The 26,773-nt window shown below is 48.0% G+C and overlaps 4 protein-coding genes across 26 annotated transcripts in view; 2 read left to right on the forward strand and 2 right to left on the reverse strand.

Moving 5' to 3' along the window:
- Positions 1-9,287, reverse strand: part of SARNP (SAP domain containing ribonucleoprotein) — a 63,103-nt gene extending 53,816 nt beyond the window's left edge. For 15 of the 19 annotated variants that reach the window (XR_014803372.1, XR_014803376.1, XR_014803369.1 and 12 more), the window contains exon 1: positions 9,238-9,287. Coding sequence is in view for 2 of the 19 variants with exons in the window: in XM_003126256.5 (XP_003126304.1) it covers positions 9,238-9,273 (36 nt within the window). In the remaining 17 variants the exon portion in view is untranslated. Of the gene's footprint in view, positions 1-7,515; positions 7,569-8,655 lie in introns of all 19 variants that reach the window. The other 4 variants (XM_084956097.1, XM_084956095.1, XM_084956100.1 and 1 more) reach the window with 2 other exon arrangements.
- Positions 9,288-9,610: 323 nt separating this feature from the next.
- Positions 9,611-12,113, forward strand: ORMDL2 (ORMDL sphingolipid biosynthesis regulator 2). Of its 2 annotated transcripts, none has more exons than XM_003126257.6 (4): positions 9,611-9,690; positions 10,510-10,763; positions 10,931-11,082; positions 11,627-12,113. In XM_003126257.6, the coding sequence occupies exons 2-4, from the start codon at positions 10,590-10,592 to the stop codon at positions 11,760-11,762; spliced, it is 462 nt and encodes a 153-aa protein (XP_003126305.1). In that variant the 5' UTR covers positions 9,611-9,690; positions 10,510-10,589; the 3' UTR covers positions 11,763-12,113. The 2 variants fall into 2 exon arrangements, with proteins under 2 accessions (XP_003126305.1, XP_001928873.1); XM_001928838.7 differs by having other exon boundaries at positions 10,589-10,763.
- On the reverse strand, positions 11,862-20,659 carry DNAJC14 (DnaJ heat shock protein family (Hsp40) member C14). The gene is made up of 7 exons (NM_001185066.2): positions 20,531-20,659; positions 18,658-20,126; positions 15,102-15,208; positions 14,768-14,887; positions 13,998-14,158; positions 13,812-13,914; positions 11,862-13,299 (listed from the first exon to the last, which is right to left on the reverse strand). The coding sequence occupies exons 2-7, from the start codon at positions 20,068-20,070 to the stop codon at positions 13,089-13,091; spliced, it is 2,115 nt and encodes a 704-aa protein (NP_001171995.1). The 5' UTR covers positions 20,071-20,126; positions 20,531-20,659; the 3' UTR covers positions 11,862-13,088.
- Positions 20,660-20,807: 148 nt separating this feature from the next.
- Positions 20,808-26,764, forward strand: TMEM198B (transmembrane protein 198B). Of its 4 annotated transcripts, none has more exons than XM_021091777.2 (5): positions 20,808-21,560; positions 23,392-23,651; positions 24,234-24,815; positions 25,251-25,408; positions 25,505-26,764. In XM_021091777.2, the coding sequence occupies exons 2-5, from the start codon at positions 23,477-23,479 to the stop codon at positions 25,637-25,639; spliced, it is 1,050 nt and encodes a 349-aa protein (XP_020947436.1). In that variant the 5' UTR covers positions 20,808-21,560; positions 23,392-23,476; the 3' UTR covers positions 25,640-26,764. The 4 variants fall into 4 exon arrangements, with proteins under 4 accessions (XP_020947436.1, XP_003126328.1, XP_084812193.1 ...); XM_003126280.5 differs by lacking the exon at positions 20,808-21,560 and adding an exon at positions 21,931-22,122; XM_084956067.1 differs by lacking the exon at positions 20,808-21,560 and adding an exon at positions 21,931-22,122 and having other exon boundaries at positions 23,392-23,605.
- The last annotated feature ends 9 nt before the right edge of the window (positions 26,765-26,773 follow it).

A 26,773-nucleotide genomic window follows, 5' to 3' on the forward strand; every position in this document is an offset into this window, starting at 1 on the left:
TCATGGCTATAACCAGAGCCACAGCAATGACAATGCTAGCTCCTTAACCCACTGAGCCACAAGGGAACTCCCAAGAAGACTTTTATAACAGATGGTAAAGAATATCCTACTTTAATAAAATTCTGGAGTTCCCGTCGTGGCGCAGTGGTTAACGAATCCGACTAGGAACCATGAGGTTGCGGGTTCGGTCCCTGCCCTTGCTCAGTGGGTTAAGGATCCGGCGTTGCCGTGAGCTGTGGTGTAGGTTGCAGACGCGGCTCGGATCCCGCGTTGCTGTGGCTCTGGCGTAGGCCGGTGGCTACAGCTCCGATTCAACCCCTAGCCTGGGAACCTCCATATGCCGCGGGAGCGGCCCAAGAAATAGCAACAACAACAACAACAAAAAAAAAAAAAATAAATAAAAAAAAAAAATAAAATTCTGATCTATTCATGCATTTATTTATTATTATAAAATCTCGGAGTTCCCGTCGTGGCGCAGTGTTAACGAATCCTACTAGGAACCATGAGGTTGCGGGTTCGGTCCCTGCCCTTGCTCAGTGGTGCTGCCATGAGCTGTGGTGTAGGTTGCAGACGCGGCTCGGATCCTGCGTTGCTGTGGCTCTGGCATAGGCCAGTGGCTACAGCTCCAATTCGACCCCTAGCCTGGGAACCTCCATATGCCGCGGAGCAGCCCAAAGAAATAGCAAAAAGACCAAAAAAAAAAAAAAAAAAAAAAAACTTTAGTTATTTTCCTAAATAATAATTGTACCAGTTCATGTAAGAACGAATCTTTAGGGAGTTCCCGTCGTGGCTCAGTCTGGCGAATCCAACTAGGAACCATGAGGTTGCGGGTTTGATTCCTGGCCTTGCTCAGTGGGTTAAGGATCTGGCATTGCTGTGAGCTGTGGTGTAGGTTGCAGACGTGGCTCGGATCCTACACTGCTGTGGCTGTGGCATAAGCTGGCAGCTACAGCTCTGATTAGACCCCTAGCCTGGAACCTCCGTATGTCAAGGGAATGGTCCTAGAAAAGGCAAAAAGCCAAAAAAAAAAAAAAAAAAAAAAAAGCAGATTCTCCTTACTATCAATTATCCAGGTCCTTTACTGCAATCTACCATATACAAGGATACAAGTCTGATCACAGCAGAATTAGGTAGATGTATTACCCAGCTTAATGTTAACAAGGAATGGATTAAAGGATTTTTGCCAAAATGGAAAAAACTATGTAATGGCATGAAACAGAGCTCTGCTAAAGGTTTTTTTTTTTTTTTTTTTTTTGATTTTTTAAGGCCACACCTGCAGCATATGGAGGTTCCCGGGCCAGGGGTCTAATCAGAGGTACTGCTGCCAGCCTACACCACAGCCACAGCAACCCGGGATCCGAGCAGATCTTCGACCTACACCACAGCTCACGGCAATGCCAGATCCCCAACCCACTGAGCGAGGCCAGGGATCGAACCTGCCACCTCGTGATTCCCAGTCGGATTCATTTCCTCTGCGGCAGGACGGGAACTCCCTGCTAAAGGTTTTAAAATCAGTAACTTGACTAAAGATATAACAAGTATGCTTATCAACTTTGCAGACAATAGATGGAAGGAGAATTGATAAATTACTATAGACCTAAAGGAGTGGATGGCTCTTTAGGGGAAAACGATGAGCCAAAATGAAGATTCCATTTAGAAGGAATAAGGTATACTTATAAAGTACTACACTTACATTAGAAATTTAAATTGCTCAAAAACCAGACGAACAAGATCTGGTTCAACAGTAACTCAAAGGATAAAGACCCCAGTCAGGGTTTTAGATGATTACAAGTGCAAAGAGGGTTAACAGTATGATTTGCTACCAAAGTAATTCTAGGTTAAGGGTAACTGAATAAATAGGATCTATATTAAATGATGTAATAGCCTTACTGGGCTCTACATCCTCATTTTAAGAAGTATGATGACATCCTAAGCTAAGGACAACCACCAAGAAAAGGAAGGTTCCATAAACTCTGGATGCAGATCAGTGCACAAGAAGATATCTGTCCTGAAAAAAGACTTTGCTAGTTTTAAAGTACATATCTAAGACCAACCAGTAGAAGTTAGAAAGCAGATTCCTATGGAAGAAAGACCTTTACAACTAAGGGAGTATGCTCATTATCTCCAGAAGGTTTTCAATCAAGGCAGCATTGGGAAATGGAAAGGGGGAGATTTTTTTTTTTTTTTTTTTTTTTCCTGATTGGGCAGATTGAATGTTCAGTAAGTGGGGAAGGCAGGCAGGGAGGAATGCTATATGAAAAACTATTCTACTCAATGAGCCCACAGGTAATCATCCCTTAAAAGTATGTTGTGGTATTGTCACTGCAGTGGCTGGGGTTGCTAGTGTGATGCAGGTTTGATCTCTGGTCCAGGAACTTCCATATGTCAACCCTCACCCCCAAACAAGGAACACACACAGCCCCCATATAATGTATGTATACACGAGATGCTTGACATAGATAAATTAACACTAGCTGAATGTGGGAAGAAGTTTTTTAAGGACAAGGGTAGGAGGGAAACTTTTTATCATATATGGTTTTGCTACCTTTAGAATTGTGAACTTGTACATGAACTATCTATTTAAAAATTAAACTTTCAGTATCAATCGAAACAAATTACTTTTCAGTATTAATGAGGCATTTTTCATTCTACCTCACAGAAAAAGGACTGATCAATTGACTACACAACTTTTCACATTAATCATTCATTGATCTGTGATTTCCACTAATTTACTAATCTTGAATTTTGTTTTTTTTGTTTTCCTTTTTTGGCCCTCGGTGTATGGAGTTTCCAAGCCAGGGATCAGATCATAGTTATGACCTAAGCCACAGCTGCAGCAATGCCACATTCTTAACCCAGATCTCTGTGCTAGGCCAAGAGACTGAACCTGAGTCCCAGCACTCCCAAGACACCACCAATCATGTTGTACCACAGCAGGAACTCCTAATCTTGAATTTTGATTCAAATCTTTCTTATCTGTTCTTTCTTTCTTTCTTTTTTTTTTTTGGTCTTTTTGCCTTTTCTAGGGTCGCTCCTGGGGCATATGGAGGTTCCCAGGCTAGGGGTCTAATCAGAGCTGTAGCTGCTGGCCTACACCAGAGCCACAGCAATGCCAGATCCAAACTGCGTCTGAGACCTACACACACAGCTCACGGCAATGCCAGATCCTTAACCCACTGAGCACGGCCAGGGATCAAACCCGAAACCTCATGGTTCCTAGTTGGATTCATTAACCACTGAGCCACGATGGGAACTCCTCTTATCTGTTATTTCCAGACCTGTCTGTAAACCTTTGATGAGAGACATTTTACATCACTTATAACTTCGTGCCAGTGGAACTGAAATTTCAAGTACTAACACCTACCAGGCAAATGGCTAAATACTTCGTAGTTTTGGGGGGCTTTGTTTGTGCATATGGTTTTTTGTTGCTTTTTTCTTTGTTTTTTGTCTTTTTAGGGCCTCACCCACAGCATATGGAAGTTTCCAGGCTATGGGTGGAATCAGAGTCTTAGCCACTGGCCCATGCTACAGCCATAGCAATGCCAGATCCAAGCTGCATCTGTCACCTATGCTGCAGCTTGAGGCAACGCTGAATGAGGCCAGGGATCAAACCCACAACCTCATGGTTCTTAACCTGCTGAGCCTAAAAAGGAACTCCCAAGGGCTAAGTCATTTCCTCATTTAATCCTTACATCTATGTGGTTGGTATTATGATCACATTTCATAAATGGAAGAAAATGAGGCTTAAATTTTTATTTGCTTAAAATTACCTAGTGGAGTTCCTCCTGTGGTGTAGTGGTTTAAGAACCTGACTACAGCAGCTCAGGTTGCTGTGGAGGCATGGGTTTGATCCCTGGCCTGGCGCAGTGGGGTTGAAGGATCCGGCATTGCCTCAACTGCAACATGGGTCACAGTTGCAGCCCAGATTCAATCCCTGGCCTGGGAACTTCCACACACCGAGGGTACAGCCACTTAAAAAAAAAAAAAATCACCCAGCTAGAAAATAGTGGAGCCAATACACCAGTTCAGATCTCTTTGATTTAAGCCCAATTATAACCACCAAGATAAAGCACTGCTGCTCTCACGTGCACACTCTATTTCTCTCACCATTCCTCTCTCACCTCTCCTCCTCAGCCTCCTTGCTAGGTCTTCTTCCACCCAACCCTGTAAATACAGATATTCACTAAGATTCTGGCTCTGGCCTTCTTATCCTTCCACTTGTATCAAAGGCTTTTTCACTTCCCAGAATACAATTATTGGCAAAATATACCTTCAAAATATATCCAGAATCTAATCCCTTCTTGTCTTTCTTAACATACAAATTATCATAAAAACTCTTCAGCCCCTGAACCTCATTATAGTTTATTCTCAACAAAGTAGAGTGATCTTTTGATAATTTGAGTCAGAACATGTCATTCCTCTATTTGAAAATCCTCCACTGGTTTCCTATCTCATTAAGGGTCAAAGCCAGAATCTTAATGATCACCTCTAAGGGCCTCTTATAATACTTTGCACAAGGCTCACTCTTTCACTTCCTCCAAGTTTTTGCTTAAACATCACCTTCTCAATGAGGCCTTCCCCTAGTCATTTAAAATTATAATACCCTTCCTCCCACTACACTCCCTATTTCTATTTTTCTCTACAAATCTTATCACTATTTGATATACTATAATTTTTACTTACTTATTGTGCCTTCCCCTAGCAAAATATAAGCTCCATGACACAAGTTTTTCTGCTTTGTTCGTTGCTATATGTTCATTACCTATGGTAGCTGGGACACAGTAGGCAATTCATATATATTTTTGAATAAGTCTCAAATCTTTATTATCAGACTTCTCAGCTCTTGAGCAGGAGACCCACATTCCCAAATGACTACTACTGGTATCTCCTAGTCTATGTCTCAAAGGCACTTATGCCCCAAACTGAACTTTCCTGTGTAAAACTGGCTTCTCCTCCTCCTCCCAACCTAGACTAAAGGTATCACTATTGGGAGTCAACTTTCATTCCTCTCACATCTAACTGACCTATAAATATTTATAATTCTATATCCTGGGGGTTCCCGTCGTGGCTCAGTGGGTAACAAATCTGACTAGGAACCATGAGGTTGCGGGTTCAATCCCTGGCCTTGCTCAGTGGGTTAAGGATCCAGTGTTGCTGTGGGCTGTGGTGTAGGTTGCAGACTCGGCTTGGATCCCGTGTTGCTGTGGCTGTGGCGTAGTCCAGAGGCTACAGCTCCTATTCACCCCCAGCCTGGGAACCTCCATATGCCGCGGGAGCGGCCCAAGAAATGGCAAAAAAAGACCAAAAAAAAAAAAATTATAATTCTATATCCCAAATTTATTTCAAATTCATTCCTACTCTAAAAGCTACTATCTTACTTCAAGTCTTAATAAGTTTACTCACCTGATAGTTACTGAGTACCCATTATATATCAAGCATTATCTCAGAAAAATAATCATAAACAGAACAGAAAGAGTTCTTGCCCACATAGAGCTTACATTTTAGTAAGGAAACAAGGCAATCAATGATCATATACATGTTTAATTGATTAAAAAAAAGAAGTACAGGGAATTCCCTTGGGGTACAGCGGGTTAAGGATCCGGTGTTGTCACTGCAGCAGCTCAGGTCACTGCCGTGGTGCAGGTTCAATTCCCAGCCCGGGAGTTTTCACATGCTATAGTGCAGCCAAAAGTAAATTAGTAGTACAGGGGCCTATGAAAGTATTTAAAAAGTGGTCTGACCTTGTGTATGGACGGACAGAACCTATCCTACCTAACGGTTCCTTGGATAAATGGGTTTTTTGCTTGTTTGGGGGGGGGCGTGGCTGCATTCATGGCATATGGAAGTTCACAAGCCAGGGCATGAATCTGAGCCACAGCTGTGACTTATGCCACAGCTTCGGCAATACCAGGTCCTTAACCCACTAAGCCACAGGAGGAACTCTGGATAAATGACGTTTGACTGATACCTGAAGGGCAATAGTCAATTAGACAAAAGGTATGGGGGACAGGGGTGGCAAAACCATTGTGGCCAAAAGCATTTGTAAAGGTTCTGAGTCCTGAACAGTGATTAAGAACATGGGTTTTGGAGACAGTCTGCCTGGATTTGAGGCACCACTTACTAGCTGCATGACCTAGGGCAAGTTAACCAATCTCTCTCAGCTTCCACTTTTCTCATTTTGAAATGGGGACAGGAGTTCCCGTCGTGGCGCAGTGGTTAACGAATCCGACTAGGAACCATGAGGTTGCGGGTTCGATCCCTGGCCTTGCTCAGTGGGTTAACGATCCGGCGTTGCCGTGAGCTGTGGTGTAGGTTGCAGACGTGGCTCGGATCCCGCGTTGCTGTGGCTCTGGCGTAGGCCGGTGGCTACAGCTCCGATTCAACCCCTAGCCTGGGAACCTCCATATGCCGTGGGAGCGGCCCAAGAAATAGCAACAACAACAACAACAGCAAAAAAAGACAAAAGACAAAAGACAAAAAAAAAAAAAAAAAAAAAAAGAAATGGGGACAATACAGGTATTTACCTTATTAACTTAGGATTACTGTGAGAATTAAATCAATTAATGTATACAAACAGCTTTGAACCATGTTTGCTACACAGTAAATCCTATGTAAATTCTGGGAAATGAAATAAAGCCACTGTATTTGGAGTGTGAGAATGAGAAACTAAGCTCACGAGATTGGCCAGGATATCAATTAAAAGGTTTTAAGCAGGGGAGTGACTATTATAATAAAACTTAACTGGTGAAATTTCTGCCTCTCCAGACCTCATCTTCCTTACTGCAGAAAGAACACAAAATGATCACATCAGCTCCTCCTTTCAAATTTCCAAAAGCTCCCCACTTTCTGCCTACATGACACACTTGGCAGCCTTTTTCTGTATCACTCCAATATACCTCTAGTCACACAGTTCACCAACTTTCCTTTCCAAACTATCTCCAACCATCAACACACATGCACTTTATTCTTCAACGTTACAAATGTCTCACTGTTCTCAACACTCTAGTACACCCTTGTTCTTTCCCCTGCAGTTCCTTTTCTCACTACTGATTGAAAATTCAGTACTATTACAGTTCAGAGCATTTTCACTTACAATTCAGCTTCTCTTTCGAACTGTGCTGAAATGACTGCATTCCTACGAAGTCTTCAGAAATTTGCAGTTGATGTGAACTTACATATCAATTCACATAGATAATATTTTTCCTTCCTACTTCAAAGCTTGTTCCTTTCCTCTGAAAGCCCAACACTAAAACCCCAAATTCTCTTCATAAAAATGGAAAGTTTTGTTTTTTTTTTAAGAGATACTCCTTGGGTCAACCCAAAAGTCAGGATCACTCCATCAAGATCAACAGTGGAACCGAACCAAATATTAACCATCCTAGATGTCAGAATTAAAGGCATGGGTTCTTAACCAGAGGTCCATGGACTCCTCAGGGCTACAAGGTAGTCCTATGAAGCCCCTCAAATTGCATACAAGTATCTGTACATGCCTCTTTATGGGGAGAGGGTCCATACCTTTCATCAGAGTTTCAAAGGTATCTGTGACCTCCAAAAGGTTAAGAAGTGCTCTAGAGAAAAAGCAAAGACAAGCAATATATGATTAAAAGACTGACTCTTTTTTAGGCTGTCAGGACTGCCTCATGTTTCCTTAGACTATACTACCAGAAATCAGGTCAGAGGCTATTATCCAATCAAAATCAAATTTAATACAGAACTGACGAATACAGTTTTTTATGGAAGGAGGAACTCCATAAATCAACACAAAATCCATAAAGTCAAGTCACAAGGCTGGTGACTTTATGGGTTTCAAAAATGTAACTAATATGAAGGAAATATTAGATCTCCTATTCATATTTCCTTTTTATCCAATTCATTCAAAAATTCCTTTCCTATTTTGTAACATAACAGTATAGTAGTACATAATTTATATAAGTACACAAATAATGGAGATGGTCACTCAACTCTGTTTACTTGTCATCCTATTAGGAGACCACTGATACAATCTGCACATTTCAGTACTAAGTTAACTAACTCCAAGATGACACAAAAGCTCACTAGTACAGCTTAGAATCCAAGAGTAAGAAATCTATCAACTTTCACAGGAAGACAAACTGGTGTCAACTAATCAGTGACTAAAAGGACCTCTCTCCACCCTTACTTTCCTTACACTTTAAAAACAAAACAAAACAAAACTCATCAAGCTTTAAAGAATCGGTTTTCAGCTTGGGCTAAATCAGCCTGGTTTGCCAAAGGTTCCCCAGGATGTGACCAAAATATGTGATGGGGAAACTACTTGTGAAGCCACAAATGGACAACTAATCAAGATATTCTCTATTAATTCACCTTAAAAGAAACTACTCTTTTCTTCCAGGAAAATAATAATCTAAATACGAAAAAGCTATCAAGATTCCCAAGACCCAACTTAAAACGGCTTCTGTGATTGAGTGTCACCCAGTGGTGACACCAAGAGATGCAGGGTCCACCTGCGATATGAATTGGGACAGAGGTAACCCTAGCCTTGGAAATATTTTCCCAAAATATTACAGCTCTGAGTAAGCCATCTTCCAGGTGGGATGTGGGGGTGGGAGGGAGGCTGGCAGACGGAGAACTGAGAGAACTCAAAACTTGTCAATCTGGAGTATCTGCCTTCACTACCTCTTTAGGTCTCCTAAAGTCCAGGGCTCTAAGGGGTTGGCCTATCTTCGGAGGCCTCTCCTCAGGTTTCAAAGTTCGCCCCGGGGGCGTCCGACCACCTAAAACAAGGGGGTGGAAGCATTTTCTGGGTCAAGTTTGAGACCTAGCTAGAAACAGACCAAGTGCCATCATCTGCTACCGGGAATCTAAGCTTTGGACAACAGAAAAGCGCCAACCCAGGGAAGAAAAAGGGGTCTAGAGCCCGGCTCGGGGCCAAGAGGGGACCACTGACGTAATCCCGTCTGAAGAGAAACAAGAGAAGAGGTTGAAGGCACTTACACGACCCGGTGGGAGAAGTGTCGGACGACACAACGCTGGAGGAGGGAGCTGAAGTAACAAGTAAAGATACAGGAAAATCGTGAGGTGAAATGGGAAATCAGGGAAGGCGTAGTGGGAAAGGAGGAAGGCACAAAAGAACTACGGAGGGAGCCAGGAAAAGAAGTGAAAGAGCCTGAAAGGAGAATATTCAGGAAAAGGCGCAAGCCAGCCGGCAGAATTCGGCCTCCGGAAAAGTCCGACCCGGCCCTTCCCCCTTCCCGGTACCTTCAGCTTATGGAGCTCCACCGTCTCGGTCGCCATCTTGTTACCCCTCCACTCCGCCAGGCCCCCACCCGCTGCCTCCGCCTCCGGGCGCTCCCGCCTCGGCGCCGACAGCCAAGGCCAACCAATCGCTGTGGCTCTTACTCCCGCCTCCTACCATCAATTCTTCCCATTAGTCAAGAGCTGGCGTCGCCCTCACCCCTCCAAGCGGCTTTCTCCACCTCTCTCAAAAGGCGGAACGGGGAGTAGGGCGGGTTCGGCACTTTACGAAAGACGGAAATGGCGATCAATTGTGAGTCCGTATGGCAGACCGGCAGCCAATGGGTGGTAGCGGCGCTGACTCTGCTCCACCAATAGGGAGAGCGCAGATGGCCGGGGCGGCTGCTTCCTGGAGACCGCAGGTGTAGGAGGAAGAAGCAGAGCGCCCCGAGCCGGACGGGCTTCTGAATCTGGCAGGTAAGGGTTCTGAGAAATTAGAAATGGGTCCTAAGGAAAAATGGTGGGAGGCGGAGGAAGAAGGAGGCCGGGGGGTGGGGGGTGAGGGGTGGGGTGGCGGCGGCGAACTACAGACCGAGAGTGGAGTGCTGAAGACTACGCTGAGAGCCGAAGAAGAAAGCTGGGAGGAGCAAGGGGCGGGTTCAATACCAGAGTTTAGGGAATTATAGGTAGAGGGCGGAGAGAGCTGCTTGCTAACCAGGCGTCATCAACTTTACGGCTAGCACGATTTTAAAGGGCCAAGTTCAGACCATCAGGGCTCCCCCTGGAGTTGGGACCATCTCTCGAAACACTCAGCTCAGGTCTCTTCCAAATTCAGCGCCAAAGCCCTGGGCACATTCTTGCAGCACCCCACACTTGAAAGAAGGAATTGGGATGCCGCCTGCTTACATGCCAAAGACATGAGTGACAGGACGGGGCGAGCCCCAGAGGAAAAGATAGAGATTAGATTAGAAAAAGTAGCTTTACCCTCCCATCCCTCCTTAATGGTGGTTCCTTGGTTGTTTTCCATGATACTCTTTTACAATTTTGGGTGTACTGTAATGTCTTCATTGTTCCTTATTAACTTCTTAAGGAAAGTAATACCCGTCCCCAAGCCTGGGCTTACTCCAAGTTACATTTAAAGGGCTCAGAAGAAAGTTTACCATACTATGTCTCCAAGATGTAAAAAGGACTCTTCTTGCCTTGTAAATTTTTCCTCCCGAGTCTTCAGTTTTTCTTTGTGCATGATGGGGAAGTCCTTTCATCCCCAGTACAATCCAGGGGATTTTGGCTCTTTAGGAGACAACTTGGAGGAACAGACGCAGAGGGGTTGAGAGGAGATTAAGTTGGACTCCTACCTGATCCCCCACTGTGGTAGGATGAATGTGGGGGTGGCACACAGCGAAGTAAACCCCAACACTCGAGTGATGAATAGTCGGGGCATCTGGCTGGCCTACATCATCTTGGTAGGACTGCTGCATGTGGTTCTACTCAGCATCCCCTTCTTCAGCATTCCTGTTGTCTGGACCCTGACCAACGTCATCCATAATTTGGTAAGCACTAAACCATGCCCTTTTACCCACTCTACGCCTTTCCCACTCAAAAACAAAATCACCAGTTATTTGGGATTTCTGTCTTCCTTTGGGGAACTTAGCATACATACTTCTTGGGCTGAAGACTACTTTCTGCCCTCCTCACACTTACCCCTTCCTCCTACCAGGCTATGTATGTTTTCCTACATACGGTGAAAGGGACACCCTTTGAGACTCCCGACCAAGGAAAGGCTCGGCTACTTACACACTGGGAACAGATGGACTACGGGCTCCAATTTACCTCTTCCCGCAAATTCCTCAGCATCTCTCCTATTGTACTGTGAGTCCAGGGGGAGATATGGGAGATGGTTTAAGAGCCTGGTACAAAGGCCCACAGGGAAGCTTTAAAAAAAGCAGACTACACGGAGTTCCTGTCGTGGCATGGTGGAAACGAATCCGACTAGGAACCATGAGGTTGCAGGTTCGATCCCTGACTTTGCTCAGTGGGTCAAGGATCCGGCATTGCCGTGAGCTGTGGTGTAGGTCACAGATGCAGTTCGGATCCCATGTTGCTGTGGCTCTGGCGTAGGCCAGTGGCTACAGCTCCAATTAGACACCTAGCCTGGGAACCTCCATATGCCTCGGGTGCGACCCTAGAAAAGACAAAAAGACAAAAAAAAAAAAAAAAAAAAAAACCAACCTAATTTATAAAAGTTGCTGATTATCTCCCCGATCCCAAAGTAAATATTGTTATAGCTGGAAAATTTTCAGATATCCTAGGACTATGTGCAGTAAAATTGATCATTTAAAATAAAGTGGCTGGAAAGGCCTGAATATGGATAGGGAAGGCCAACTTCACTTAACTTAATTTCTTCTCTCCCCAGCTACCTCCTGGCCAGCTTCTACACCAAGTATGATGCTGCTCACTTCCTCATCAATACAGTCTCATTGCTCAGCGTACTGCTGCCTAAGTTGCCCCAATTCCATGGGGTTCGCCTCTTTGGCATCAACAAATACTGAGGGATGGTCTGGGAACATTGGAACAAAGGGTTGTAACTTCTCTCCTTTCTCCAAACTGTCTTTGGTATCCTGAAACCCTGAGAACTATACAACCTTTCCCATACTCCTACTGGAAACTCTAACTTTTCCCAAGTTTTTGTTGGAAAATGGGGTTCTCTGAGCCTAGCCCTGCTAGGAGCAGGATTTCTTTGAATCAGGAAAGACAGGTGAGGTAAGGGCCAAATCACTCTCCTGCACAGCAGGAAACCATGTTTGGGCAGCTTTTTCGTTGTGTTTCCGTATCATCCACTCCCACTACCTTCCAGCTCTGTTTTGCTATGTATTTCTTCTAATAAAGGTAATTTTTTCATATATGGCTACAGTTTGGTTCACAGGAAGGGTGGAGAGATGTCTTCATAAGGCTAGGGAAGAAAGATGCAACAATGACCTAACTTGAACTACAAAATTTCTCCAAGGTATTTTTTTTACCCCCTTTCCCTTGGTCCAATAGGAGGTGCCCTTTGCTCTCAGCTAACACAGGCAGGGAAAGGTTCTTAAGTGAAAAAAAGGGCTCCAGCTATATGGGCAAAGAAGAGAGGGAAGATAGAGGTTGCCAGTTATGTATTTATAGAAAGATAATCCCCTGGCTTTAAATAGATATGTACATACAAATATGAACAAACTTAAAAAAATACAAACCCTTGGATCATATGGGGGCTGCTGGGAGCCCCTTTATCCTTTCCCCTCACCCAAGGGAAGAGGGCATGAATCTGCTTTTTAAAAATTATTAGTTTTGGCCATTCCTGCAACAACAAGCACAAAGTTGGGTGATTTCCCACACAGTGACCATCCCCACTCTCTGAACTCTATCTCCTCTAATCAGGGTTACATGCTTTCTTGTTCTTTTTACTAGTATACTGGGGCAAAGAGTGGGCTCCCTCCTGAAATGGATCCAGAAATAAGATAGACTCCATAGCTTAAAAAAAAAGAGGGGAAAGTGTCGTCTGCTGTAGAAGCCAGAGACAAGACAAAGGCATACAGACTCCAGGGAAATACCCAGTTCCCACACTACTATGGGAGATACTGTCCCGCCCAGGTCCGGGCCCTAGGCTCTCTGCTCTAGCCGCCCCCTATTTCTTTGGTATTGTCAGAAGACAAGATTCAGTTCCTGGGTGCTGGTGGAGGAGGGAGAGTGGTTCCAGGGCTTCCTACCATTACTGAGTGAACAATTTGAGCTTAAAATTTTCCCTTTTTTAAATATTTAAAAATAAACAAATCAAAACTCCATCCGGTGCTGTACACAGCCCTTTTGACTCCCTGACATTGATTTGAGGAAAGAGAAGGGTGTCAACGTTGGAAGGGCCTCCTCACTTTCTTCCGCCGCTTCGGTTTAGCTTCTCCCTTGGGTACTGTGCTGTTGGGCTTGGAGGCTGCAGTGGCCCCAGAGCCTGGCTGAGGCCCTGCAAAGAAGTTCCCATTGGACATCTGGCCTGGGGGTACTTGAAAGATCCGGCTCAGGAAATCTTGAAGGTCAGCAGGAGGGGCATCAGGGGTAGCTCTGAGAAGAAAACAGAAGACATGATGAGGATACTGGAGTCAAACTTACCTATTTAAAGATACACTAAATCAGTTTTCAAGCAAATCTCTTTAAAGGGTGACAGACATACATGTTCTATACAGCATGTCATTTGGTTTTTTTTGGGGGGGGAGGGGGGTCTTGGTTGCCCCATGGCATATGAGGTTCCCAGGCCAGGGATCAGATCTGAGCCACGGTTGCAACCTACACTGCAGCTGTGGCAAAGCCAAGGCCAGGAACTGAACTTATATCCAAGGGCTCCAGAGCGCTCCCGCTGTGCCACAGCAGCAACTCCCAGCATGTCATTTGGAACCATATTCAGAACTCAGAGTTCCCTGTGATGTAAAAGGTTAAAGATCTGGCATTGTCACTGCATCAGCTCTGGTCACCACTGTGACATGGCTTTGAACTCTGGCCCAGGAACTTCCATGTGCCATAGGTGTGGCCAAAAAAAAGAAAATCGTGGATAAATCATTGAAAGAAATACCACCTACCTCTGACGCCCACTGGTGCCTGGCATCCTCGAACCAAATGAGATGTGATAGGGGACTCTGTGAGTATCTGGGGATATCCCCACACGCTGGCATCCAGCCCACTCTGCAAGCATGAGAGATAATTAGCCAAAAATGCCACAGTTTTAAAGTTATATGAGCCCATACTTTTAGAGAACAGAAGTATACCTGTGATGTCATACACCTTTCCATCCATCAGTGCAAAGTAGGTGATCTTGAGGCCAAACATGCTTGACTCTGCCCAAAAGTCTCCTTCCTCAGCGGGATGCAGCCTCTTACACTCAGCACAGTATCTGGCATTCTTAGGTTCCCGGTCCATTTCAAACCTCCTGCAACCCAACAAAAAGGACAGTTCCTTAATTTGTCAACCACACCTGAGGCATTGCCATAGACTCATCTTTACTGACAGACATAGCTGCAACATCTAAAATTCACTCACTTGTTACATACGCCTACACACAACCTACCCTCAACCTTCTACTGTCTTTTTTTTTTTTTGCTTTTTAAGGCCGCACCCGTGGCATATGGAGATTCCCAGGCTAGGGGTCCAATTAGAGTTACAACTGCCCGCCTACGCTACAGCCACAGCAACGCCAGATCTTAGCTGTGTCTGCAACCTACACCACAGCTCAGGGCAATGCTGGATCTTTAACCCACTAAGTGAGGCCAGGGATCAAACCTGCGTCCTTATGGATGCTAGTCAGATTCTTTTCCACTGAGCCACAATGGGAACTCCCCTTCTACTATGTTAAAGCCAGAGACATTACCTTTTTCTTCTTGCTAGTTCAAATCCCCAGTCTCTTGAAAAATATGGCAAGAAACCTTGGGGTCTTTTTATTCACCACCTGCATCCCACAACTGCCACTAATACTCACAAGGAAGGTTTTTGGCTACCCTTCCCTAAGCTGTGGCTATCCTACGCCTGCCTTATTTCATACCTATGCTTTCCCTGGCATCGGCTGCACATCATAGTATTCATTGCCTCTTTAAGGTCATCCTGCAGCTTGGACAGAAACTCATTCACTGACCGGCTCAGCTCATTCTCTGCCATTCGTTTCCTAGAAGAAAAAAAAGCTTTGTTAAGTCAGAGGGTATTGAGTGAGGGACAAAAGGAGGCAGATCTATTGGTCTCCTAAGGCCCCTGGGCCAGCTAGGAAGACAAGCCACCTCAGTTCTCTCTGCCTCGGTGAGCCCCCATCAACAAGTCCAGGGATCTCTGCTATTGAAGATTATTAATTTACCCCACCTGACAATTTCCTATCTCCAACTTACATCTCATATTCCTTCCGTCTTTCAGGGTTGCTGACAATGTCCCAAGCTGCCCTCAAAACCTTGAAGGCCTCCTCAGCCCGGGGATGACGATTTTTGTCAGGATGAACCTACCAAGACAAAGATTTCATCACAAATCCTTTCCAACCTTCTCCCCATCTTGGGTCAAAATAACCTCATAGCCAAAGTGTCTCTTTCACCACCCTTTTCAGGAGTCAGTATAGCTTAATGGCTAATTGCTCTGGCTCTGCAGACAGATCTGGGTTCATGTCTCAGCTCTATCACCTATCAGCTATATGACCTAGAATATTTTATCTATCATGGATTGTTGCGAGTATTCAATAAGAACATGTGAAACATATGGCACAGAATCTGGCACTGTGGTGATCCACCATCCCAGTGTGCCTGGGATTGTTCCAGTTTTAGCACTGAAATTTCATGTCTCAGGAAACCTTACAATCCCAAACAGAGATGGTTGGTCACCCTACCAGGCACACACATACTAAACCCTCACATGTTAACTTTATTGTCCATCATAAAACAATAACTTTTAGAGTTCCAACAATCCTCAAACTCTTTATTTTCTAACTAGGAAATTCTCATATCTACTCAAAACTTCTACAATAGTTTGCTTTTCTGTCCTAGAAGTGAAATAACATACCATGATCCACACAGGCTTTTTATCCACTTTTCAGCCTTTTCTCCAAGACAAATAATATCCTCACTTCCTACAGCTTCCTGATTGTTCCCATCCTCATTCACCAAAAACAGAGATAAAGGCTGGCCTCTTGAAGGTCCCGTCATGGTGCAGCGGAAAAGAACCCAACTAGGAACCATGAGGTTGCAGGTTCGGTCCCTGCCCTTGCTCAGTGGGTTAAGGATCCAGCATTGCCGTGAGCTGTGGTGTAGGTCGAAGACATGGCTCGGATCTGGCATTGCTGTGGCTCTGGCATAGGCCGGTGGCTGTAGCTCTGATTAGACCCCTAGGCTGGGAACCTCCATATGCCGCCAGTGAGGCCCTAAAAAAGACAAAAAGACAAAAAAAGACAAAAAAAAAAAAAAAAAGCAAGCCTCTTGACTGAAACCAAATAAACTGCTGTTAAATCTCCCATAGTCCCAAGATTATAGAATGTAGGTCATGGTTACTTTAGGACCTAATAAGGGCAGTGAGAGGTTGGATAAAAGAAGCCCACAGACACTGCGGCCCAGAACAAGGGGAAGAACTTTGTGATGTGGGGAGCTTTACCACATCTCTACTCCAATAAAGTAAGTTAAAAAGGGAGAATTTTTGAATGATATTCCCCAACAGAAGATGTCTGCTAAAAGACATGAAGGTGAAAAAAAAGCTCTACCATTAGTAACAATTTGAGTGTGAACACTGTGCCCCACTCTCAGAATATCCCAGGCTATCCACTGAGGGGCATCCATTTCCCCCCAAACTAAATTAGTATAACTCTCCTGATAATTTACAGGCCTGAATGGTTAATGGAAACTTTGGTTGCCCATTTCTCTTTGGTGTCATGAAACCTCTGAGATAATTTGCACACTGTGATATATTTTACCAGTCTAGCTCCATACACTCAACTAGGCCTCCAATGCAATTTATGCACATATAATACACTTTTACTTGCACAGAAATAGCAGCAACAATCATATCTAAAAATAGCAACCTCATATCCACTTTAAAAGCAATTTTGGAGTTCCCGTCATGGCGCAGTGGTTAATGAATCCAACTAGGAACCATGAGGTTGCGGGTTCAATCCCTGCCCTTGCTCAGTGGGTTAACGATCCGGCGTTGCTGTGAGCTGTGGTGTAGGTTGCAGACGTGGCTCGGATCCCGAGTTGCTGTGGCTCTGGCGTAGGCCGGTGGCTACAGCTCCGATTCGACCCCTAGCCTGGGAACCTCCATATGCCGCGGGAGCGGCCCAAGAAATAGCAAAAAGACCAAAAAAAAAAAAGGCAATTTTATTGCATGCTTGTAGTAAGCCATTTCCCTCAAGTATATAAGAAAAACTCCTACCTACACCATGCCTTACCAAAAAAAAAAAACAACAAACAACCAACCATAGTTTCACGTATGACATACATATGCACATGCCTCTCTACGACTTACATCCCATTCTTCTTCCCTTTCCCACTCAGGGTTGGTCTTGAAATAGCTTGTTTTCTTTCACCTGTTCCTAGAATAATCACATGTACTCCCCGAACCTTCCCACACTAGTCCACACCTGCCTCACTGCGACAGATAATTGGATTTCTCTGTGTTCAAAAAACAAACAAAAAAAAACACCTTGCAGTTCCTGCTATGGCACAACGGGATTGGTGGCACCTCTGCAGCACCAGGACACAGGTTCAACCCCAAGCCTGGCACAGTGGGTTAATGGATCTGGCGCTGCTGCAGCTGCAGGTCACAACTGCAGCTCAGATTGATCCCTGGCCAGGAAACTCCATATACCTTGGGGCAGCCAAAATAAGAGAAAACCAACCAACCAAACAAGACCCTTCATTTATTCAGGAGAGAGTAAAAGACAGGATTTCTGACTAGGTCTCTTCACCCTACTCAGCGGGATTTCAGCTAGATATTCCAGAGTAGGTGAATCCAACACTCTAATAAACCAGGTTCATTTATCTTCTTTAAGAAAAAGAATCTCCGGAGTTCCTGTAGTGGCTCAGTGGTTAACGAACCCGACTAGGAACCATGAGGTTGCAGGTTCAATCCCTGACCTCGCTCAGTGGGTTAAGGATCTGGCATTGCTGTGAGCTGTGGTGTAGGTAGCAGACGTGGCTTGGATTCCGAGTTGCTGTGGCTGTGGCGTAGGCCAGCAGCTACAGCTCCGATTCGACCCCTAGCCTGGGAACCTCCACATGCTAGTGAGGGCGGCCCTAAAAAGACAAAAAAAAAGAAAAAGTATTTTAGAATTCCCGTTGTGGCTCAGCAGAAACGAATCCGACTAGTATCCATGAGGATTTGGGTTCAGTGCCTGGCCTTGCTCAGTGGGTCGGGGGATCCAGTGTTGCCATGAGCTGTGGTGTGGGTCACAGACACATGGCTTGGATCCTGCGTTGCTGTGGCTATGGTGTGGGCCAGCAGCTGTAGCTCTGATTCCACCCCTGGCTTGGGAACTTCCATTTGCCTCGGGTGTGGCCCTAAAAAGCAAAAAAAAAAAAAAAAAGAATCTCATGGGAATTCTCTTGTAGCCCAACAGGTTAAGGATTTGGCATTATCACTGCAGTGTCTCAGGTCAGCGTGGGTTTGATCCCTGGCCCAGGAACTTGCACAAGCCATGGGTGCAGCCAAAAAATTTAAAAAGAGACCGAGAGAGAGAAGGAGAGAGAGAGAAAGGCTCTCTTGACAAACGTAAAATAAAGGAAAAGCCAGATAATAGAGTAAAGGTAGAAAAGTCTTGTTGATTCTTTTCTAAGAATCAAAGATACTGTTCAGCTTCAAGATGACTTTCTACACTGCCCTCCCTTTACTCTACTCTCCCTAAAATTGTAACAGGAAATAAAGTAAAATATAGGAAATAAAAAACAGGAAGTAGAGAGGAAGGGTACTCACCATCACTGCCAGCTGCCTATAGGCCTTCTTCAGCTCAACATCTGATGCTGTGGCTTCAACTCCCAACACATGGAAAGGGTTTAGCTCATCCTCAGGAACCCCAGCCATGGTCAAGAGTCGAGCCACTTCCTCTTCAGGCTGGCAGTAGCGACCACTAGCTACAGGTGCATTCCCCTGCCTATCAGTCCTCTGCTTAACCCAAGGCAACTCCAGCCAACCCCGCTGAACCATTCTTACCAGCTGCTGCCATGGCCTGCTATCTTTCAGCAGAATCAGGCACCGCTGCCAGGTGGGAGAAGCTAGCCAAGAGAAGAGCCACGCAGCTTTACCCCTCCAGCCTAATCGGTCACCCAGTCCTACCAGAAACCACCAGCCCAACTGTAGACAGCCCAACAAAAGGGCCAGAACCCAGAGCAGCAAAGCACCCAATAGCCTAAGAAAACGGATGAACAGCCCTGCCCCACAGGAAAACCCCTGGCTCAGAAACTGGAACATCAGCTGGGCCCAAGTCCCCAGCCGCCCTGCCCAGACTCCCACCCAAACACGAAAAAGGTCCAGATCACTGCCTTTCAGCTGCCTGCATGCATAGATGAGATGGCCACAAGTTTCCACGTACTCCCCCACTAATACCAGCAGTTCGATCAGCCACCAGAAGCCTGCCTGTCCAAGCTGACACAGTTCCTCTGCTCCCCACAATCCCAGTCCTCTGCGCTTATCTGCCTGACTCCGTTTCCGACCAAGCCGATGTCGACCAGGGGACCTAGGATCTCTGCGTCCACCCTCCCGAGTATCCTCCTTGGCTGGAATGCGGTGCCGCTGTCTCCTCGGTGGAGGTTTCTTTCCACTGGGCACACGTGAAAAATCATTGGGGAACTTAAGAGGTTCCTCATCATCATATTCCTCTTCCAACTCTTCATCTTCCCCCAAAGCTGGAGTGGTACAATGGTGGCAAAAGTTGCTAGAAGAGCTATCTCCTCCCTGAGAATAAGGCCCTTCAGGAATTCCAGGGATTCCCTGGCAGTCACAAGCAGATGGAATGGAAAGAAAGGAAGGGTTCCCATCCTCCTGGTACCCAGCCTCATTCTCTTTTGAGAGTTCCTGGTCCACTCCTGACTCTTCTTCTGAAGATGCCTCACTCTGATCAGGGTCCTCTCCATTCCTAGGGGGTCCTGGACCCCTTGGGGGGCCATGGCTTGGATCCGACCAGTGAGCTGGATTTGGGGGCTGTGTGTACTTAGGACTAGAGTGCTCTGTGAGGCAGCGGGCACCATTAGGAGCAGGCCCGGCTGAGTCCCTGAGTCCTGAGAATGAAAGTATTTCAGGGTCCACAGAGGGTCCTAGAGTCCTGAGGGAGGCACCACCACTGTGGTGGGCTCCACACAACCCTCTTTCTCCGGGGTGCTTCTGGGCCATGACCCCGGGGCTTCCTGAGGATATTAGGTCACAGCCATCATGGTAAATTCTGATACCTGTAACAGAGGTATCAAGGTGGAGATGATCAAGGATAGGTCCAAGAAAGAGGTTAGATAATCTTAAATTAGGGATACATTGAATGCACCGAGTTCTTCTGGCGCATTCATTACCCCAGCAATAAAGCCAATACGACAACCTGCTCCCTCCCCCCACCCCCCTTACTTTTCTCTTTCACCAGAAAGCTATAACCATGAATCCAGGGAAAAGGGAGGTACCGTAAAGGGTGCGATCCTGGGGGTCACTCTTGGTTAAAAAGTAAGGACTGGAAAGGGGACCACAAGCTGCCAGAAAAGGGTGGGGACCGAGCGGCCCTTAAGGAAAATCTAGGGCGGAGTCTGGGTTTGTCCCAGAGAGAGACAACCCTCGAACCCTCAGGGCTAGGTGGACGAAGGTAACGTACCTAAGAGCGGCGGTAACTCCTCCCCCTCGAGCAGCTGGGCCTAGGGCCAGGGGGAGCTACGAGAGCAGCTCCCCCGGCTCCGCCTCCCGCTCACGCTCTGCTTCCGCCTTCCGTGCCCGCCGCTGCCGCCGACCTGCGCTTACTTCCACTTCCGGGGTCACCAGGGAAGACACGGGAAGGAGAAGTAAAAGCGGTTGGCGGAGGCGCGAGCCTGTTCGGTAAAGCGCCGAGTCCAATCAGAAGAGGCGGCCTTGAGGAAGCGCTGGTCCCGCCCCTTAAAGGTCCCTCTCCTTCCTCCCTCCGCGTGCTGAAGTGGAATTCGCGAAGGTTGCACCCTTGGAAGCGAAGCAAGTGGACGCTGCAGCAGTGCCTGTGGAGTGGTTGCAGAGTCTCAGGGTCCCTCTGGCAGTATTTTTGGACTTTGCCAAAACCAGGGGTTAGAGGAAAGCCACCGAGCCAGTCTGTTTCCCTTGCAGACAAAACCCGGGAGCATAGGGGAGCCACCGTTCTGATCACTTCCCTGCTGGCTGTAACGAGGTCAGAGGCCCTTTAGTATCGTGCAGAGGTAGAATGGAGGGAAGGACGCCCCAGGCCTGACCCCACCCTGGCCCTCCTACACTGCTCCTTCTTTCCCAGCAACCCACGGTCTCCGCAGCGCCTGACCCAGCTGGCGAACTGCCCGGTACAACTGTAGCTCCCACGGCCCGGATCCGCCCCTCTGGGTAGAACTCTCAGGCCTCGTCACGAAGTTGGGCCAGAGGAATGGGAGCGTAGCTTCGCTAGGCTCTGGACCCGAGCGGAATGCCAAAAAACACTGGATTCATCTGCTTGCTGCTTTGCATCTCGTTTGCATACCAAGCTGTCTGTCGACGTCGACACGCTTCCCCGCCCCCACGCAGACCCGGCTTGGCTCCCTTCTCTGTGCGTCCCCTCCTCTCCACACGCCTCTCTCCGTTAGTCCCCCTTCCAGACTCCGTCTTGCTCCGCAAGTTTTTCTACCCATGAACCCCTCGCCGGCAACCCCAGACCAGTAAGAGCCCCTTCCCCCGATCCTGGATCCCGGGTCCCGGGTCCCGAAAACCAAGTTCTCCAGAAAACAATACTCCAATTCTCTGGGAAGTGGAAGAAACCAAGCCGGAGTAGGGGGGCGCTGGGACACCAGTAGAGGGTTTGAGAGCTTCGAGTTGTTGAGTCAGCGCTGAAGTATTCAGAGACCTTTTCTCAAACCTCTTGCGTTTCTCCAAGACCCTTCCTTCCTACGGTTGCGGGGTCTGTGGTCCCAGCCTACATCAATAGGCAAACTGGGTCCCCCCACACAAAACGAAAAGAGTTGGAGGGGCCCGCCCTGTGATGTCAGCCCCCCCAACACACACACACCCTGTCCCCTTCCTCCAACCCCCAAACTGGTTGCATTTAGCCCACGGGGCTTGGACTACGACTTGCAAGAGTTCAGGGGGCAACGAACAGAGTGGCCCTGGGGGTGTCCACTCCCAACAACCACCCGAAACGACGCCTAAGACTCCGGGCAGGGATGCAGCTGGGGGTCTAGGGAAGCACATCTACCCCCTCCTCTCCTCAGCCTTGACAGGGTGGTGAGTAGTTAACACCCCCTCCCCAACCTCTCCTTATTTAGGGTCCCCAGACTTCCAAATGGATTGAGGAGAGGAGCCCTAGGGATTGCCCAAGCCAACTCTTCCTTTTCTATGACCAAAAGAAGACAGCTGAAGGGAAGTGCCTGCACCGCCTTACCCTCCTCCCTTAGTGCCCCCAATGCCAGCCCCTCCTTGGTGTTCTTTCAGGAACTAAGTTCAAATCCCACTGGCAGCGCTGACATACCAGGGGAAAGGAAAAGGTAGGAAAGTTCCACCAGTATCCTGAAGGGAGGAGCAAATACGAGATGTCTATGGGCAAGGCGCCTGCCTAGTCTAAGAGGGACCACAGGAACTGGACTGTTGCTGGGCGCCCCTTCCCCCAACAACTCCGTCTCCACCTGAGGCGGAGGCTTCAAAACCCTGACAAAATCTGTGTTGCTGTCTCCACTTGATTCCTTATCCCAAACTCTTTTTGGTGTCTACTTTTTTCTCCTCTTCCTTCTCTGGGGTTAGAGCAGCTGAGGGAGACCCTTCACCATGACTCATTCTATCCTCTTCCTCCTCCTTCTCCCCCTTTTGTTAACTCCACCCTTCCCAGTCTAATGGGATAATTTTGAGTCCCAGCTGCAAATGGGGCAAAGTTTCTCTTCAGCTGGAATTGGCTGCTAGGCCTTTAGACCCTAGTCACCTGAGTGCCCCTGGCCTTTCCCTCCACACACAAGGACTAGGAAACTCCAACCCCACCCTGAAAAACCAGGGGACAAAGACTCATTACCTGCATAAGATTTTTTTTTTTTTTTGGTCTTTTTTTTTGTCATTTCTTGGGCCGCTCCCCAGGCATACGGAGGTTCCCAGGCTAGGGGTCAAATCAGAGCTCTAGCCACCAGCCTACACCACAGCCACAGCCACAGCAACGCCAGATCCGAGCCGCATCTGCAGCCTACACCACAGCTCACAGCAATGTCGGATCCTTAACCCACTGAGCAAGGCCAGGGAGCGAACCCCAAACCTCATGGTTCCTAGTCGGATTCGTTAACCACTGAGCCACGACAGGAACTCCCCCTGCATAAGATTTTAAGTTCTAGTTCTAGTCCTTGCTTCAGAGGGTGATAGAGAGACATCTGGCTCCCTTCGACCCAGCCCCATAGATTCCTTCACTTAGTGTAGCAGGGCCAAGCTCTCTCTGAAATTGGCCTTTCTTCAAGAGAGAGAGGTACAGAGTCCTCAAGGTTTGTAAGCACCTGAGTTCCTGCCCCTACCCCCTTGCAGGTTTCCCAGGCCCCTCAAGACATTCATGGATGGATAAGAGGAGCTGACACTGGCCTCCCCATCTGTGACCACCTTCTCTTCGGCCATGGAGGAAGCCTTGCTGCCCCTGGCCATGACCTCTGACCCCAGGCCCTTTAATCAACAACTTCCAGAGCCTCCAGACCCAAGATGTGTCTTGGAACCCCAGGACAATCCTGAATTGGCACCCGCCCTGGTGTGTGCTCTTTGCTGCTGCTTTGGAATCATCTACTGCTGCTTCGGTGAGGGCAGGGCCAGGGTTCTGGGGGCAGCTGCCCAAGACTGTCACCCTCAAGGATGAGGCCAACTTTCTCCTTTACTCCAGGGCCACCTCTACTCCTCTATCAGGGGACACCTACTTTCAGTATGGCTGACACTGCTCTTGCCAGCTCTTCTCCCATGCCACGCCCATGCCCTCCAGCTCTGACCCCTGGCAACTATCACTTGCCTCCTGCTTTAAAATTCCATTATCAGATTAACCTGCATGCTTAAGACTTCTTCACCCTTCCCCAATAACCTGAGTCAGCCTTTGGTGATTTCTTCCTGTCTATCATCCCTGGAAAGACTAAACCTTTTTTCTATACTTATTCCCCTCCTTCTATCCATTTTACTTCTTGATTTGCCCTCCCATCCTCCCACAGTTCCTGAAAAGGCCCCACCCTCCCTGCGATGCTCCCTTTCTGCCCTTTGCTTTGAGGTCCCTGGGTGTGCTGCTCCTGTCTTCTGCCCCTCTGGTCAGCCATTCCTCTCCCTTCTCATTCATCAGAGCCATCCCTGTAGAGTCCACCTTCCTGCCTCTCAGTGCCTCCTGCCTCCCTTCCCAGGCTACCGCTGCTTCAAGGCAGTGATGTTTCTCTCCGGCCTGCTGTCAGGAGCTCTGGTGATCTTCCTGCTGTGCCACAAGGAACGAGTGCTAGAGACACAGCTGAGCCTGGAGGTGAGCGCTGGCATTGCGCTAGGCATCGGACTCCTCTGCGGCCTGGTCACCATGCTGGTTCGCAGTGTTGGGCTCTTCCTGACTGGCCTCCTGCTAGGCCTAACCCTGGGTTCCGGGGTTCTGCTGGGCACCGAGCCCATCTACCAGCCACCTTCAGCCTGGGTGCCGGCCGGGGGGCTGGTGGGGCTGGCACTGCTGGGAGCCCTGTTCACACTTCGGTGGCCACGTCCATTCACAGTTCTGGGCACGGCCCTGCTGGGTGCTGCAGTGCTGGTGGCCTGTGCTGACTACTTCCTGGAGGGGCTGGCACTGGGCAGTCGGCTGGGCCAACGCTTGCAGGCACTTCCAGCCTTGCCTCCTCTCTGCTGGTATAGCTGGGTCTTGCTGGGGACCTGGCCAGCACTGGGGGCCCTTGGTGCCCTGGCCCAGTGGAAGCTCATGGATGAGGAACATGGAGGTCACGCCAATGGTGAGTCAGTGCTATGGCACAGAACACAGCCAATCTATGCCTTCTCTTGTCCCTGGTTCCCAGACTTGAGGAAGGGAAGGGAGGAAATACTCTTGAGGGTGAAGAGCAGAGGTGATTACAATGAATGGGGAAGGGCATTGAGAGAAAGAGTTGGAGACACCAAAGGTCTAGGTGAAAATGAGGAGAAAAATTTTCAGGGGGAGGAGGAGAAAGTTACTGGGAACTGTGACGAAGGAAGGAGGAGCTCAGGGAAGTCCAGAAGGAAAGAGGAGGAGAATTCCAAAGAAGTTTCTTTTAGAATAACTGGGGAGAAGAGGAGGTTTGACAGAGACGCAACAGGGAGACCAGATGGGTTTCTCTAGAGTGTGAGTATTTGGGGGTGGGTTCCTGGGTCTACAGAAGCCTCCCTGAGTCCATATTGCCCCTCCCAATCAGTGGTCTTGAGCCAACAGCGAAGGCATCTCCAACTTCTTCGGATCCGTCAGCAAGAAGCCAAGTGGCATCGGACCTCCCCTGGTGTGGGGCTCTGCGAGGGCAGCTACCGGCGCCAGCTCCCTGCCAGCGCCCGGAGCCCTGCTGACAGTCTGGCTCCAGTGAGTGGAGGGGTAGGGGGCACATGGGGATGGTCGGAGGGGGGGGCCTCTGCCCCAGGCCCTTTCTTCCGCTCTCTCTGCCCTGTGCCCCTCCAGAGTTATCTCCAGAGCCTTCGAGAGCGCCAGCTGGGACCAGGCACCCAGGCCACAGCCCCCCACACTGTCCTGGACCTGGATTCTGACTGTGGTTCCACTGTACCCCTCACCACACCTGGTTCCACCCGGACCTGAGCCTAAACCTCCACCGATGGCCTTTACCCCACCAAGGACCTGGGAACACTAGGTGGGCAGGGCCTGAGGGCATAAGACCCCCACACAAATTTCCCCACCTCTTGGACTTGGGGATGGAATCTGTGCTCCAACCCAGACCAGCTCTCTAGGGATATGTTTCAGGGACAGATAGAGAGGAATCTGTGGGAAGGGAGAGGAATGGAAGTATGAGTACCTACCTCTGTCCAGTAATAGAGGTGCCCGGGTCCCTAAGGTACTGACTCCCTAATTCCCTCCAAAGCAAACCAAGGAGGGCTGTTACCCAAATAGCCTTCTGTATACCCACATCAGTGTGCCTCGCAACAGTAAAATAAGGTGTTTGTTTTTGTAGGACCTATAGAAAATCAAGAAGCCTCCTAAGCTTTTTGCTGGGGAGAAGGGCAGCAGAGGAGTTCCAGGATCCCTTAATCCCCAGGCGGTTGGCTTCCTGGTTAGCCTTTCCCTCTGGACCTCATAGGCTCAATCCCCCTTCTCCTACCTCAGTTGGTGGTACTGACTGTCCTCCATGGTGCTTCCCTTTTTTTGGGGGGGCCACACCTGCAGCATATTGAAGTTTCCAGGCTAGGGGTCTAATCAGAGCTGCAGCTGCTGGCCTATACCACAGCTCATGGCCACGGTGGATCCTTAACCCACTGAGCGAGGCCAGGGATGGACCCCACATCCTCATGGATACTAGTCGGGTTTGTAACCCGCTGAGCCACAATAGGAACTCCCCCTTTTCTTCCTTCTTAATGTGGGGAAGACCACAGGGCAGTGCCTGGCTCAGCACCCACCTACCCCTAAAGCTGGCTTCTTGCTCCAGAGAGAGAGCATTGGCCCATGTGCCAGTCTTGCCCTTTTGCCCAAAGGAACCTGGTCTTCAGGGCTGTGTGGGAAACAAGTGCCTTCTCTGACTCTCATTGTAGGTGATGATAATCTCCTTAACCAGATTGTTGTCCTAGCCACTAACCCATTTTAATCCTCCGCCTCCCCCCACCCCCATTCTCCTGCCCAAAGTCTGTCCTCTGGTTCTGCTGGGCAGCAAGGTTATTTTGGGAGGGAGGAGGAATGTGGGACCATGTGAATAAAATAGCATTGAACACCGAACCAGGGAGT

The sequence above is a fragment of the Sus scrofa genome, chromosome 5, assembly GCF_054392235.1.
Source record: "Sus scrofa isolate SSC_HxYL_T2T_F1_AM1 chromosome 5, Sscrofa_HxYL_maternal_Yorkshire_Landrace_v2.0, whole genome shotgun sequence".
NCBI classification, from domain to species: Eukaryota; Metazoa; Chordata; class Mammalia; order Artiodactyla; family Suidae; genus Sus; species Sus scrofa.